This window comes from Thamnophis sirtalis, unplaced genomic scaffold (genome assembly GCF_051295495.1).
Source record: "Thamnophis sirtalis isolate CommonGarterSnake01/CBP01778 unplaced genomic scaffold, rThaSir2_p1.2 scaffold_4, whole genome shotgun sequence".
Taxonomy (NCBI): domain Eukaryota; kingdom Metazoa; phylum Chordata; class Lepidosauria; order Squamata; family Natricidae; genus Thamnophis; species Thamnophis sirtalis.
The window spans coordinates 34,834,689-34,850,694 of NW_028261384.1; the positions used below are offsets into that span (position 1 = coordinate 34,834,689).

Consider the following 16,006-nt stretch of genomic DNA (forward strand, 5'->3'; position numbering starts at 1 on the left):
CTCCCACACGTCCCTCTGGTCTCTCCCTCTCAATTTTACGCTCAAACTGGAAGCTCTCGCACACGTCCCTCTGGTCTCTCCCTCTCAATTTTACGCTCAAACTGGAAGCTCTCCCACACGTCCCTCGGGTCTCTCCCTCTCAATTTTACGCTCAAACTGGAAGCTCTCCCACACGTCCCTCTGGTCTCTCCCTCTCAATTTTACGCTCAAACTGGAAGCTCTCGCACACGTCCCTCTGGTCTCTCCCTCTCAATTTTACGCTCAAACTGGAAGCTCTCGCGCACGTCCCTCTGGTCTCTCCCTCTCAATTTGCAAGCAAATGACCGCGCGCAGGCACGCACACCTCCCTCGTGTGGGAGAGCTTCCAGTTTGAGCGTAAAATTGAGAGGGAGAGACCCGAGGGACGTGTGGGAGAGCTTCCAGTTTCAGCGTAAAATTGAGAGGGAGAGACCAGAGGGATGTGTGGGAGAGCTTCCAGTTTGAGCGTAAAATTGAGAGGGAGAGACCAGAGGGACGTGTGGGAGAGCTTCCAGTTTGAGCGTAAAATTGAGAGGGAGAGACCAGAGGGACGTGTGGGAGAGCTTCCAGTTTGAGCGTAAAATCAAGAGGGAGATTCAGATTCAGTTCGTGGGAGATATTTGGTGCGCTTCTTTGAAAATCTCCCTCCCAATTCTGCCCAACGCCTCCCCGACCTTACTGGACGAACGGTGCGGGTGTGTGTGTATCATGTAGTGCGGAGTGCGAGGAGTGGCAGATGTTGCAAAAAAAAACGTGCGGCTTATAACCCGGTGCGCTTTATATATGAAAAAAGTTTGAAAAATTAACGTTAACTGATACTGCGGCTTATAATCCGGTGCGGCTTTTGGTCGTGAAAATACGGTATATTGCTAAATTGTTTACTATAAGAGCCCTATATTCTGTATATGTTGGTTAAATAGATGCATGTAAAATGAAATTGGAAATATAATGGAAAATATGTGTAAATACAGTGCATTATTGCTTACTGTTCTTAATTCTTTTGATAATATTTGATAGATTCAGTCTTTGTATATAATTTATATGAATTTTGAAATAGACTATTTTAAGCTGTGAAGCAAAACAAGGTTATAATTTTCATTTCAAATAGAAGAGAAAGTTATGCAGTGAATATTGTTAATCATTTTTTTTATAAATATATAATTTTTGTCATAGGAATCATAAGCATTCACTGGTTTTGAATAGGTGTATTTGCAGAAGGTCAAAAAGATCAAGATGGTATCTGCAGCCACACAATTAAATCGCCAACATTATGTTCATAAAAGAGGAGTATAGCTTCAAAAGGCATCAGGATGACTCTTTTGACCTATTCTTTGACAGACACCCAGATTCTGGACATTGAAAAACATTTAAATGGTCTGGTTTCTGAGTGAACTAAAAATGGCTACAGTATTATTATAGGCAATATTTTAAACTAAAACTCCTTGGAGATAAATAACTGAAAGCAACATGAATAGGAATAATTTATTAACAATGTTTTCTTACCAGCAATGTTAACTTAAAAAACAGAGCTTTGGTACATAGCAATCTTACCTCTTGTTTTGATAATCTTAGTTAATTTTATCTGTTTTCAGCATGGGCAAATTTAATTATATTTGAATGTTCATAATAGTTCGTCATAAAGCAATATCTCATCAGTTTTAAAACAATTGTTCTGTTTTGTAGTATCATAATCCATTTTGCTGAATAATACTTCAATTTAAGTAAAACAGTGCAATGACTTTCATTTTAAAAGTCTTTTGGCATATTTGTATACTTTAAGTGTTAATTATATAATGAGTGCTTCCAAGTTTTACAAGTTTTTGAGCTCAGTCCAGAAAATACCTTTATCAGTTGCAAACAGTTTTTTATTACCTGCATAAACCCCAGCTGTAGGATGAGATCGTGTGTTGCAGTTCATCTCATGACTGGATTTCCCCATCTAACATTTAATTAGTGCATGATTTCTCTTTTCTATCGCACATTTCTCTGTGTGAAAGAAAGGCCAGAACCTTCAGCATATTGGATTTTAACTTAATTATATGTAGCTCACACATGCACAGACATTCCGATGGACCATACATGAGATAAATCCATTGGAAATGGAAAAGTAAGTAAATCTTGCCTGATTTTTTTTATTTATGACAATGAATTGTAGACTGCAGAGCCAACTTGTCAACACCACTTTTTATTTCCACCATTAAATCTTATTTTCTATATACATCAGCAGTTTCATGTATATGTTCAAATAGTGAAATAGCATTGCTTTCTTTTTAGGTTTTAATGTTTTCATACAGTGTTCTTATACCAGTGAAATCAGAGTCAGAAAGGATTATTCCAAATGAAAATTATAAGAAAATATTAGTGTTTACTCACCTGACAGTCTAGTGGCCTAGTGAAGATGCTCATCTCCCAGTTGGTTGAGAGTTCAATCCTAGGCAGCAAAAGATGTTTCTCTATTGGGGCACAAAGAGAAAATATATGCTGCAATCTCCATGTAGATATTAGAAAGGATATTCAGCCAGTAAACGCTCAGCTCCATTCAGTCACCCCAGCACCACCCTGATAAAAGGGGTTACAGGGTTGTAAAAAGAAAATAAATAATAGTTACTCACCTATTAAAACCATCAACTTAATGTAAACATTTTGAGCATCACTGTGTAATTCTTTTAGTTCCAGAGTCATCTAATTCTAGCACAGGGATAAGTACAAAAGTGCAGAAGGAGATCTTTGAGCTACTGACGACAAAACAGCTGTTTCATCCAAACACCCTTATTCTCAATTTTAAATAGCTTTGAAAATTGACTAATCATTCTATGTTGTGCCAGTTGTATGCATTGCTGAGGATCTCCTGACTTCTTTTGTTGCTTGCCTTGTCTTGGATATGGTGAACCATACTACTAATGTCTTTATCTGATTTGAGCTAGGATGGCTTGAGAAATATATGGAAAAGGGCTGAGGATCTGTATGTATAGCCTGGTATAAAAAGTAGCATCATTACTCTTTGCAAGTCAATGAACATTTGTTAATATGGGGCACAAGTGATTTTTGCCTTTTCTGTCACTAAAAGTGGCTGTTGAAGAAACATCACATTCATTGTGCTGATTTATTCAAAATATTCCCTCTTTATAGAAAGTTAAAAAAATGGAAAATGCTTTACAAATAGTGCATATACGAACATCATTACTACAGGCAATAATATGAATTAAAAAGCCAATATTGATTTTCTTAATAATCTTAAAAATATATTATTTGAATATCTACTTTTAAAGACTGAGGTTAAATAAAATGAAATATAAACTTTAATTGTGCTTCACATTTTAGTTTCACTAATCTAGAATCATTCGATTACAGTGGTAATGGGTGCACCATTTGAGGACATGAAGGGCCAGATTGGGGATAGATATCTTGGATAAGATCTGTCTATTTGGTGACTAATAATTAGTGTGGTGACGCATAATAAAATTTCAATTTCAGTTTTCCGGTATCTTTTGAACTATAAAAAAGCCTCTAAGAAGATGCTCTGCTAGAATAGAATGTTTATTTTAAAGCAGCAAAAGGGCAAATTCTCACATGTAAATCCAGGAGTATGGTCACTGTCAAAAATATTATAGGCATTGATAATACCTAGCTATATAACTTAATTTTGCTCAGCCTTTTATAAAAAATAACAGCAGTGTTCAGTAGTTACTTTGCTAGTTTTCCATAATGCGTAGTTTAGAACAAGTGATATGGTTTTTCCTAGACATTTCCGGATTTTACTGGATGTTGTGCAAGCATTACCTGAGCAATCAGTGTTAGTTATAGTGTAATGAAATCATAATCACTTGTGAAAAAAATGTACCTTGCACAAAGGCTTTTGCAACCAGAAACAAAGTTTTATACTATTTGCATAAAGATGAAAATGGGTTTCTTAGGAGGTAGTTAGGCTAATTGAAGTAGGAAAAGGAAGAAAGATTTCTTTAGACCTTTTCTTTACACTTTATCATGCTTCACATTCCTTACTGAAAGCAATTTGCTTTTTCCACACAGGACAACTAAGTACTACAGTAAGATATACTTTTAATTTAGGTTAAGATAATTTGTTTGAGACTAATATGCAGATTCCCCTTGGATTCTTTTTTTAAAAAAAACCCAAAAAATGGTTTCCAAAGCCGCATACTCTGTCTGTAGTGAATAAGAGTAAAATTGCTACAGAATATAAAGGCAATGTATTCATTTTGTTCCTAATATTTCTCAAGAAGTTTTAAGATGTTGGATTTGTCTGCCATCTGGGAAATGTGGGCTTACCACTCTCCCCTTGAAACTAATGCTTAACTAGATCTTGCCCTGTACTTTTCATTTCTACTAACTGCAAAATACCTTATGTGTTAAATATAGGGTGAAGTGGATGGAATGAAAAACAAGTATCAGGTAATTGTTAAACATGTAAAATTAGATATTTATTTTCTAATTTAAATAACAGTGATTGTTGGCATATATACATTGATTTTAGTATGAATATCTAACTGTTAAAATACTGCAAATATTTTGTATAGTAGTATTTATATCTTATGGAATACAGATCCACAAAATAATTGTATGTGCCTTGCAGTGTAGAGCCAAAACTATAGATTGTGTTAAGTACAGCAATAATTTCAGCCAAAAAGAAGCCTGCTGCAAAGAACTGAAAAAAGGAGGAGCTAATTCAAGACAAAGGTGAACACAGGTTTATGCTGGCTATATTTAAATAAATCCCTAGATTTGTGTCTAAAAGCCCTTTTGGCTTTAAGATAGAGTAAGTCCTCAAAAAAGGGACTTTAACCTTTCAAGATTTGAGATTCATGGATAAACTAATGTATATATGTATCAACAATGGCTGAATTTCTTCCTTTTGACAAATCACTTACATCTCATTAACTTGTCAGGTTCCACCATTGAACCAGATTTAAATCCCCAAGTATGCTTGCAAGAATGGCCCTAGCTTTTTCAAGTGGACATAATTCCCTTCACCCAAAAGATGCATGCTTTCATGTCTGAACAGCCATGTTACTTGTGGGCTAATTCACGATGCTGATTTCATCAAGGATCATGTGAATGTTTTGTTTTATCATTCATCATGCTTTGTCAACTTTGTACTCCTCCATATCATATATTGAAAGAACATTACTGTAGAGATTCTTGCATTTGGAGGGGAAGATTTCTTGTTAAACACATAAACCACTAACTAAAGAATTTGAAAAGACATTAGAGAGCATTACTACATACATGATTTACAATGTAAAACATTCATTAAGATGATATCTAGTCTTTTTAACAGAAGAAAAACCTACCCCATCCAAGTAAATCTGCCCTATAGTTGCACAATTCTAACTTTTATAATTTCCAGAAATTAATTCTGTTTCCTTATACGTTGATTTATGTACTTTTCTTTGGAGCAATAGACAAGTCTAGTCCATTTTTTCATAAATGCTCTTAAAATGTTTAAGAGTATTATTTCCCCCTATATCTGTTTCCTATATTAAACAACTTTTAATATGGGACTTGTTTTTGTAAGCTACCCAGAATCACTGAGGGTGAGTAAACAGCCATACAAATTTTCTTAAATAAATAAAAATTTAAACCCATGCCTTTGACAAAACATCAAAACATCCATTAGCATTTGATACTTTTATATGCTTTGGACCTAGTTATTCAGTTAGAATATTTTAAGAATGCAAGACTGAAATTTGAGCAACTTGGGGGAAAAAGAATTTTTAAATATTTAATATTCATCTAGTCAAACTTAGAAACTTGCTGCCTATTTCACCAAACCTCTAAGCTATTAATATTGATGATGCTTAGAACATATTATGCAGATATATCAATAGTCACTTAAGTATTGTTCTCAAAAAAGTTAACATACATTCTAGTAGAAAACAGATACCCCTATTGTAACATTTATTTTTATTTATATCCTATCTTATTATTTGTATTAATAATTCAAGGAAGCAAACATATCTAATACTCTTTCTTCCTATTATTTTCCCACAACAACCCTGTGTGGTAGGTTGGCTGAAAGAAAGTTACTTGCCCAAGATCACCATACTGGCTTTTATGCCTAAGGCGAGACTAAAACTCACAGACTCCTGGTTTCTAGCCTGGAGTCTTAGATTTAATATCAGTAGTGCTAGACACTGTCTTGAAAAATGGAGCACTGATTCTCAGTTTTTTTGTTTTAAACTGGATGTGCATATTTTTACTGGAGAGTTGTCAACTTATCATTGTTAGAATATGAAATAATTTATATATAATATTATAAACTATATTTAGCAAAGAACTATAGTTGAATTTGCCAACTTTTCCTACTCAGAAAAATCATGTAGGTAATGAATTCTGCAGGAGACCCAGGATGTTTTTAGCTTCCCCAAAAGATGCTAAATTGCTTAAACTCTGCACGCTATAGTGCATATTTACTTGAGTGAATCAAATGACTATTGCTTTGGAAATATTACTTTTATTATTTCTTCTTGCTAATATAGATTTGTTATTGTACTTGGGTCACATTTAATCAGCTACTGAATTTGGAAAATGAAATATACCAGACTGAGCAGTATCTGCATCAAATAAGTTTGTCCTAAAGTGAAGTCCTGAGAATTATAACCTTAATAGCTTGAGTGGGCAAACACATTCATTACAAAACTTGTATCACTGTGTTGGAAACATATTCCATACAATGCAAATATATTGGCTATGTAGTTGATAAAGTCATATTTGCCAACAGGAATAGTAATGAAAATAAATGGACAGCATTCTAGTTTTTCTTATTGAGAGCCATATAATTTAATTAAAAATCTATGGTGGACAGTGAATACCAAATAAAACAAATTTTAGAATAATTCTTCATAATTCATAACTTTGATTATGTGCTGCCTTTCTTTTGCTCAAAAAAGATTCAAAAATATTATGTAGGCTTGAAGCAAAAATTGCCATATTTGCTTTAAAAGGAAGATCAGAAGCATTTCAGTGTGTATAAAATTAATTAATTTTCCATATGTGTCTTTTAAAGCCACTGGCATAATGGAAAACTACTTCCTGTGCTGAAGATACGGCTTTCAAATTCAACGCAATGGAATTAAAATAAAATGTGCCTCAAGCAGATTGGTGTCAGGTGTTATGGCTTTGATGCTAAAGTCTTCAAATCCAAGCACTGAGCATCTTAGAACTATTTTAGGTATCATATTAATTTTCCAATATTATGTCCTACTTTTTCTCCAAGAAATTTCAGGAATGTTATATAATCCCCCTCACCAGTATTATTGTAACCATAGTTTTGTGAACTAAGTAGTCAAAGAGAGATAGTGTTAAGACCAACATTTCTTAGAGAGTTATATGGCTGAGTGGAGATTTGGATTTGAATTTCTTACCTAGTTTAATTTAACAATTGTGTTAGAAGAGTGAAACAGTTATGTCCAATAAATGACATCTTCTTAAAAGCTGCTGAATCCTCACTGCTCCTTGCTATCAGTTTAGCTTTCTGCAAGCCTTTTTGAATTTGAATAGATTGAACAGAGAGCTCATGTCCTCATGACTATTTTCATTCTAGGGTTGCTAATTTGTTCAGGTCAAAATGTATTTTAAAAATGTACTTTATGTACATTTATGATTAACACATGGCCTAATTTTCTCATTTAGCAATAAATATAGACCACAGTTCTTCCCATATGAGTTACTTCATCCATAATTTTTGTCCTGTACACAAATTAGCAATTGGAGACTCTCTCGCTCTCTATTTTCCAGTGTATTGATTATTTCTATATTACTGTTCCACACGTTCATTGTTAGCATTTTTATAGAGTGTAAACATTCTTATCCTGGATTGGTTCATGGGAGATATCTGTATATAATCCTGTATAGCCAAAAGTCTTCTATAGTTAGAGAAGCCAAACCAATTTTATCACAGTGACAGCATCTTTATTGCCACATGTCATGTTTGATAGCTAAAAAATACATTTAGATTCACCTTTTTAAATCTGATTTGTTTTTAAGATTCCTTATAATACAAATTATAAACAATTTGTTTACATACAAATTGTAGCACAATTTATTTCTATTAACATTCTATAATTGCAAAATTAGATTATTATTTACTTACAAGAACCCAAATAAAATTTAAGAATAACTTTATTGAAAAAAATAGATATGGCTCTTCCTGTTCAAAAACTTTCTCATGAACTGCTAATTGCTACAAAACCTAAATATAGGTTATATATACACTATTAATGTTATTTAAAATGTATTGGGTTTTGGTAGTCAAATATCATAGGAAAATAGAACATTTGATAATTTCCAAAAAAGTAGCTCTTAAAAGTATGCAACAAACAATAACCATTTATGGATTAAAATGTAGTATGACTATTTCTATAATTTTTAAAATACCTTTTTAATCTCTGTATGCTGCTGCATGACTAACAATTTATTCCTATGTCTGTATCATTGCCTTATTAATATTTTGTTTTAATTGTATTTTTACGTTGTTTTAGTTTACTGTATAGCAGGCTTTGCAGGAAGAAAAAATTGTGGTATAAATCACAGTTTAGTTTATTCTCCAGAAGGTGGAGACATCATCCAGACATGGTTAACTCTGTCACTATCCAATAGGACTGAGTCTACAAGTTGTGATGACACGCCCTCTGTGGTAACTCCTCCCAGTTCTCATCTATCCTTGGATTAGCTGTGTTTTCTGATCTCTCCTACCTTAAATTATATTAACTGACTAAATCACAGTACAAAAAATTCTAATTCGACTAATTGGGTTTTTTCAATCAAAACTTTTTGACTGATTGGCTTTTTCAATTCAAGCAAATTGTTCCGGATGGCTTCCCTCAGTCTTGCAGGAAGGCTTCAGGCCACAGGCCTCTTCCAGGTCATTTGGCTTACCAGTCTGAGGAGAATTTGCGGCAAGCCCACGGATACGTCCTTCCGGCCACTGCCGCACTCCTCTGTGATCGGTGCTGCCACTGCCGTAGCCACAGCTCAGTGCCTCCAGCGTCATTGATTCTTGCCACTTGGGAAGCTGCGTGAGCACAGGGAGACCCACTGCCCTTTGAACGCCACCATTCTGCTTGCTGCCAAGCAGCCGTTGCCACTGCGAATCTTCTGATTCAGCCACCATCTCGGCAATCGCCTCAGCCACCGCTGTCATCACCACCGCAGCCATTGCCAGGCGCAGTGCCTCCAATACAACCATTCAGCTGCGGCTTGAAAAAATTTCAATTGAGCAGCCTTGCATCATCACACCAGGGCTCCCTAGCATTCAGGAGGTCAAAGCGACATTGTCAGTTCGCTGCAACAGCCTTTGAAGGGCCTTGTCATCTCCGGCAGCCATCTTGTTTAGGCAGGAAAAGTCTGCAGCCATCTTGTGAGGATTTCTTCAGCTACAACATTGAGGTCATGAGATTTGGATCTCTCAGAAGATGAGGATTTAACATCTGCCCCTTCTGCATTGGTTGGCCTCTTTAAACGTGTTTTGTTTCGTTCTCTCCTATTCAAGGCGAAGAAAGTTTCCAGCATTCCGGCCTCCAAGCCTATCTCAGGCTCTGACCTGGACAAACCTGACACCACCGATCTGCTCTTCTCTCGTCCAACCATTAAGAAGGATGTAGTCCCTTCTCCAAAGCTTTTTCTGGAGGTGGTCCAGAATCAGTGGGTTTCTCCCGGGGTGGGTCTCCTGCCCTCTTCCTTAGATAAGCAGCTGTACAACATAGGAGCTCTCTAAGCTCTTGGAGGTCCCCTCCATTGACCTTCCAGTGATGGCTCTTTCATCCCCTAATGCAGCTTATGCTGCCCCAGAGGATGCTCTCTGTCCAGAGGACAAGAGGTTTGAGCAGTCATTGGTCAAAGGCCATCAGTCAGCGTGGGCGGTAAGGGCAGCTTCTTCTACTTCTTTCTTCAGAGGGTGGCCCTTCGCTGGCTCAAGCAGCTGCAAGACAGACTTTCACCTGCAGACACCAGGTCCCATGAGGACATCAATAAACTCAAGGCAGCCATCGAGTATTCTGTGGATGTGTCTCTGGACACAGCACGTTTTGCTTCTAAAGCCATTGCCTCTTTGTCACCATGAGGCACCTCTTATGGTTAAAGTAATGACAGGTGGATGCCAGAGCAAAGTGGAGACTGGCCTCTTCTCCATTTTCTGCTAGTCTCCTCTTTGGGCCTCTCCTAATAGAGTCGAAAGACAAAAGGAAGATTCTGCCTTCGGCTACTCGCAAATCCGATTCTAAGCCTTCTTCCTTGTTTCGTAGGTCTTTCTTTCGAGGGACAGACTTCAACTACTCCCATTCCCAACATCAGGCTCTCCCAGACAGGATCCTTCCTCCCATGACAGATCCGGCAGGAACACACAACACTTCTCCTCCAGGAAGCCCGTCATAGGGGGTTCCAATCGTCCCTTCTGCAAACCCCATTGGGGGTTTCCTTTTGGCCTTTGCCAATCATTGGGGTGACATCACCAACGACGCCTGGGTTAGATGAACAATCAGATTCAGCCTAGCTCTGGAGATTCTCTCCAACCCCCCATAGAACTTCATCCTGTCTCCAGTCTCCAAGGACACACGCAAAAGAGGGTTGGTAGAACTGGCTATCAGGCACCTTCTCCAAATTAGGCCATCCAGCCGGTTCCTCCCAACCAGTAGGGACAGGGGTTTTATTCCCATCTCTTCATCGTACCGAAGTCTTCAGAAGGTTGGAAAGCAATTCTCGACCTCAGATTTCTAACCAAATTTATAGTGTATCGGAGGTTCAAAATGCATTCCCTGCAGTCCATCCTGAAGAGCATCCGACCAAACTACTTCCTCTCCTCGGTGGACCTCATGGAAGCATACCTCCACATCCCCATCCTGGCAGAACACAGGCAATTCCTTCATTTCACTTATGCAGGGAATAATTTGCCATATTGTGCCCTACCATTCGGCCTGTCATCAGCCCCGAGGGTGTTCACCAAAATTCTCTCTGTCCTGGGTGCCCATCTCCGCTCCATGGCCGTCTGAATTCTTCACTATCTCAATGACATTTTGCTGTTGTCCAGGTCATTGAACCATGCAAACAGGGACATTCGCTCCAGGCCCTCCAGGAACATGGGTTCCTGATCAACTTCCAAAAGAGTCATCTAGAACCTACAACTCGTCTAATCCATCTAGGGGCTGTGATAGACACGGAACAATGGAAGGCCTATCACCAGAACGACAGGTGAGCATCCTCAGGCTGGTGTCTTCCATAAAATGGCAACAGAAGGTTCCCCTCATCCAACTTTCTCAGCTGCTATGCAAAACGATATTGACCTTCAACATTGTGCCATTGTGCCAGTTTCACAGCTGTCAGCTAGTGGTTCCTGCTTCGCTATCAAAAGTCCAACTGCGCTGTTTGACATTCCGGGTTCGTCTCACCTCAGAGGTAACCCAATCCCTGCAATGGTGGCTATCCCCAACTCTGTGTCAAGGCACCATATGCGGGAGCCTCAGCACATCACCGTAAGAACTGATGCAAGCCTTCTGGCTTGGGCGCTCACATACAGTCTCATTTTGCTCAAGGTCAGTGGTTCCAACCTGAAACACAGCATAAATTGGTTGGAGTTGAAGGCCGTCTATCTAGCACTGCTCCATTTCCAAGATCTATTGACCAATGCTCATGTACTCATCCTTACGGACAATACCACCACAAAAGCGCATATCAACCGGCACGGGGGAACTCTGTCCAAACAACTAATGAGTTTGTCTTTCCAGCTGGGAGTATGGGTGGGGATACACCTCCTGTCCCTCCAGGTGGAGCACATTTCAGGGATTCACAGCATTTGAGCATACAGTCTCAGCCGGATGCAGATTGACCCGACAGAGTCTGAAGTCTTCATTGAAGAGTTTTTAGGCAGTTGACAGACAGGTATGGCCTACCGACCCTGGATGTTTTTGCCTCACAGGATAGCAACCAACTACCCAGATATTTCATGTGTTACGCGACACTGGGGGTTTTGACACGTTAAGGTGCAGGTGGCCACAAGGGCTCCTATATGCATTCCCTCCGATCCCTCTGATTCAATGCGTAATACGGAAGATGTTGATGGAGGAGCCAGAGCTGATTCTTCTCGCTCCTTACTGGCCCCGCAGATCCTGGTTCGCAGACCTGTTAAATCTCTCTGTGGCTCCTCCTTGGCAGCTTCCCCAGTTTAGCTCCCTTCTCCTGCAAGGGTCATTCCGACATCCTGATCTTCTTTGGCTATGCATAACCGCCTGGAGGTTGAGCAGGTGGCTCTGACGGCTGCCAATTTCTCAGTCGAGGTCATCTGGACGATTCAGGCCTCCAGGCACTTGTCCACTAACCGCATTTATGATGCCACCAAGACTCAATTCTCCACCTGGTGCCATCGGAGGACTATTGTTCGCTTGCAAGCTTCCATTCCTAACATTCTTCAGATTCTTCAACTGGCGTTGGACAAGAGGCTATCTCCGAATACTCTCCGTCGCCCAGTGGCGGCCTTGTCATCCGTGATGTTTCTCAGCATCTCAAAGCCGCTCTCCCATCAACCGCTTATCCAGCGTTTCCTGAGGGATGCTACCAACTTCAAGCCCCCTACAATCCATAGATTCCCAACTTGGGATGTCTCCAAAGTTCTGGACTTGTTAACACAGGCCCCCTTTGAACCCCTGAGTTCTATCACCTTGCATGATCTAACATTGAAGGTGTTTTTTCTTGTAGCCATTACCACGGCGAGGTGGATTTCTGAGCTGGCAGCCCTGTCAGTCAGATAAGACTTATGTATCTTCCATCTGGACAGGGTTGTCTTCCGCTTGGATCTGACATTTATCCCCAAGGTAAATTCGGTTTTTCACAGAGCCCAGAAGTTAGTGCTTCCCGACTTCTGCCCTAATCCATCGCACAGGCTGGAGCGTAAGTGGCACTATCTGGATGTACGATGTGCTCTTTGAGTATATTTCAAGGGAACCACTGATTTCCAATGCTTAGAGGCTCTATTGGTCTGCTTTCAACTGGATGGTAAGAAGGGATCCAAGGGCTCTTCTTCAAACACTGGATGTTGGGTCCAGTTGGTCTTCTCCAGAGCCTACACTGCTCTCTCTCTGCCAGTTCCTCCTCACATCAAAATACACTCCACCCGCAATGCTGCCACCTTAGCCGCCTGGGCCTCCCAGGCTCTATTGGAGGAGATTTGCCAGGCTGCCACGTGGACTACCCCATCCCCGTTTATTTGTCACTATAGACTTGACAGATACGCTTCAGCTGAAGCTGCATTTGGACGGCAAGTATTACAACGGGTTGTATCCACGCAGGATGCCTGAGTCCTTACACTAAGCCCTCCCATACTAAATTGGCTTTAGTATGTCCCATGTCTGGATGATGTCTCCACCTATTGGAGAATGGGCGTTGGTTACATACCTGATACACCTCTTCTCAGAATGGTGGAGACGTCATCCAACCTCATCCTGATTGTTGTGTTTGGACTAACGTGTATCTCTGGTTTCCAAGGAGAGATAATACCTTTTTTTCTTGAGCCTTAAGACACAATAGTCTACAGTTGCGCCGCCTTCTAAGCTACCATGGAGGGTGTGTCATCACAGCTTGTAGACTCAGTCCTATTGGATACTGACAGAGTTAACCCATGTCCGGATGATGTCTCCACCTTCCCCAGAAGGGGTGTATCAGGTATGTAACCAATGCCCATTTTCAAAGTAATATTCCATATATAATTCCTAATTCCTATCATGAAGTTAATGTATTATAGTTAATGCAGAGCTACTACTACTATTGTTCAAATTTTCAAAAATTGTAGATGCTTCAAAATCAACAAATAATTCCTCTACTGGTACACTAGGTATGGAACTAATTATTTGTTTGTATTCTGTTCTTCTGGTAAACATGCCAAGAGCACATGAAGCATAATTACAAAATTGTGCCATATAATTGTAAAAGTAAATTGGTGACCAATGTTGGAAAACTGAAATATATATTTAAATTATCATTTTATGCAAAATAAAAGTATAATGCTAATGGCAGAAAAATACATTGTGATTGGAGAGTGGTTTTATGAAAAAAAAATCATATTTATTAAATAAATATAATATATATAAATATATATAAAATCCAAACAGATTACTTGTATCCTTTCCTCAATGAAAAATATAAATAGTCTAATAGACCATTTATAATCATGTTTTCATGGGTTCAACAGATAAACATAGAAATTGTGTCACGTTTTTGTTATCATATTCAGAAATGTAACTCTGCCATATTCACTTGCTTACTTCACTCATTATTGTAGTTATTTTTTCTAACAGTGCAATGGCTTTTGCAGTCTCTGCCTAAGAAAATTTGCAGAGTTCTTTTTCTGAATCTGAATGGCTTCTAAGAAGATCATAATTTTTATTCTTATTTGAATGCCTCATTGAATTATTTAAATCAAATTACCCTTTTCTATTCAATCAGAACAGTACTCTGAAGAGCTTGGGCTTGTCTATTTGTTACATGTACATCGTTGCAAAAGACTAATAGGATGAACATGTACAGTATAGTAGAATGTGTTTATTGGAGCATGGCAGTAAAATTCTTATTTATTTAGAATTTTTCTTTGTACGGTGGTGAACATAAGTTCATTTTTTATTTTTGAGATTTAATATTTCATTATTTTATTAATGAAATTTGGGCAATGAATTCATTATATTTTTATGAATAAAAAACACAGAAAATAAAAGATGTCTGATTTGAACAAGCAGGTTCTATTTACCATATTTTTTCTGAGTATAAGATGCTCCGAAGTATAAGACCCACCTAGCTTTTGGTGAGGAAAACTAGGAAAAAAACTGCCTCTGTTTCCCAACAATTTATCTCCTTGCAGCAAACAGCCTGTTTCAGTTTCAACACAGCCTGATTAGTACAAGCAGCTGATTGTCAATTGAATTGGCTTCCCGATGATCAGCTGTTCCAGGCTACAAGGATTGCCATAGCCCATTGCCGTCTCAGCGTGTGGCCTCAGCATCCCGTTTTCAGCCTCCACACATCCCATTTTTGGCCTCTATGTGCCCCATTTTCCACTCGTTCTTGGCAGTGGGGATCAGAATATGTGGAAAAGGGTGTGCATGTGGTTGTGGCAATAGGCTATGACAATCCCTGCAATTTGAAACAGCTGATCACCGGGAGGCCAAGCCAACCAATAATCAGCTGCTTGTGCTAATCAGGTTGTGCTGAAACTGAAACAGGCTGTTTGCTGCAATGAGGCAAATTACTGGGAGGTAGAAACCAAAGTGTGGGGGTGGGCGGGGCTACATTTGTGTATAAGACACTCCAAATTTTCACCTCATTTTAGGAGGAAAAAAGTGTGTCTTATACTCCAAAAATACAGTGTATTCAGAAGAAAGAACCAATTACTTGATTTTTATTATTCTTTATTATTCTGTTAAAAATATTTTATTTCCATAGATTGTTTACACATAAATATTATTTTTCTTTCAAGTTACACAAATACTTTGTGACTTTGTAACTGGCTTTAAAAATATTTTCTTTATTTTAGCTTATCACTAAATGTATCTTTCATAAAGGATGAAAGTGATTATGTGGTTTAAAGCTTTACAAACTCCATTGAATGTATGTGGAGTTTTATGTATTTTGAATCTTTTTCCTTGAAGACTTTATAGCACAACAATCACTATCAAATACTATACAGGTAGTCTTCAAATTATGAAGGCAATTGGTACAAGGATTTTTATTGCTATCCAAGGTGGTTATAAAGCACATCACCACATCACTTAGCAACTGCAGTCTAAACAGTCTAGGTCATAACTTGGGAGAAACCACAGGTTTGTAAAACAGAAAGCAGATATGTAGGTAGTTCTTAATTTACAACCATTCATTTAGTGACCATTCAAAGTTACAATGGCATTGCATTTATTGTTTTTCACACAACTGTTGCTGCATCAAAATCCAGATGTTTGGCAACTGATATGTATTGCAATATCCAGTGATCATGTAATCA

At 38.5% G+C, this 16,006-nt stretch overlaps 1 protein-coding gene across 4 annotated transcripts in view; it reads left to right on the plus strand.

Moving 5' to 3' along the window:
• The window catches only part of PHF14 (PHD finger protein 14), a 155,988-nt gene that overhangs the window by 96,672 nt on the left and 43,310 nt on the right, over positions 1-16,006 (plus strand). For 3 of the 4 annotated variants that reach the window (XM_014072283.2, XM_014072286.2, XM_014072284.2), the window contains one exon: positions 4,396-4,428. The exons of the other annotated variant lie outside the window; for it this stretch is intronic. In XM_014072283.2, coding sequence (XP_013927758.2) covers positions 4,396-4,428 — 33 coding nt within the window. The remainder of the gene's footprint in view (positions 1-4,395; positions 4,429-16,006) is intronic. 4 annotated transcript variants of the gene reach the window in all.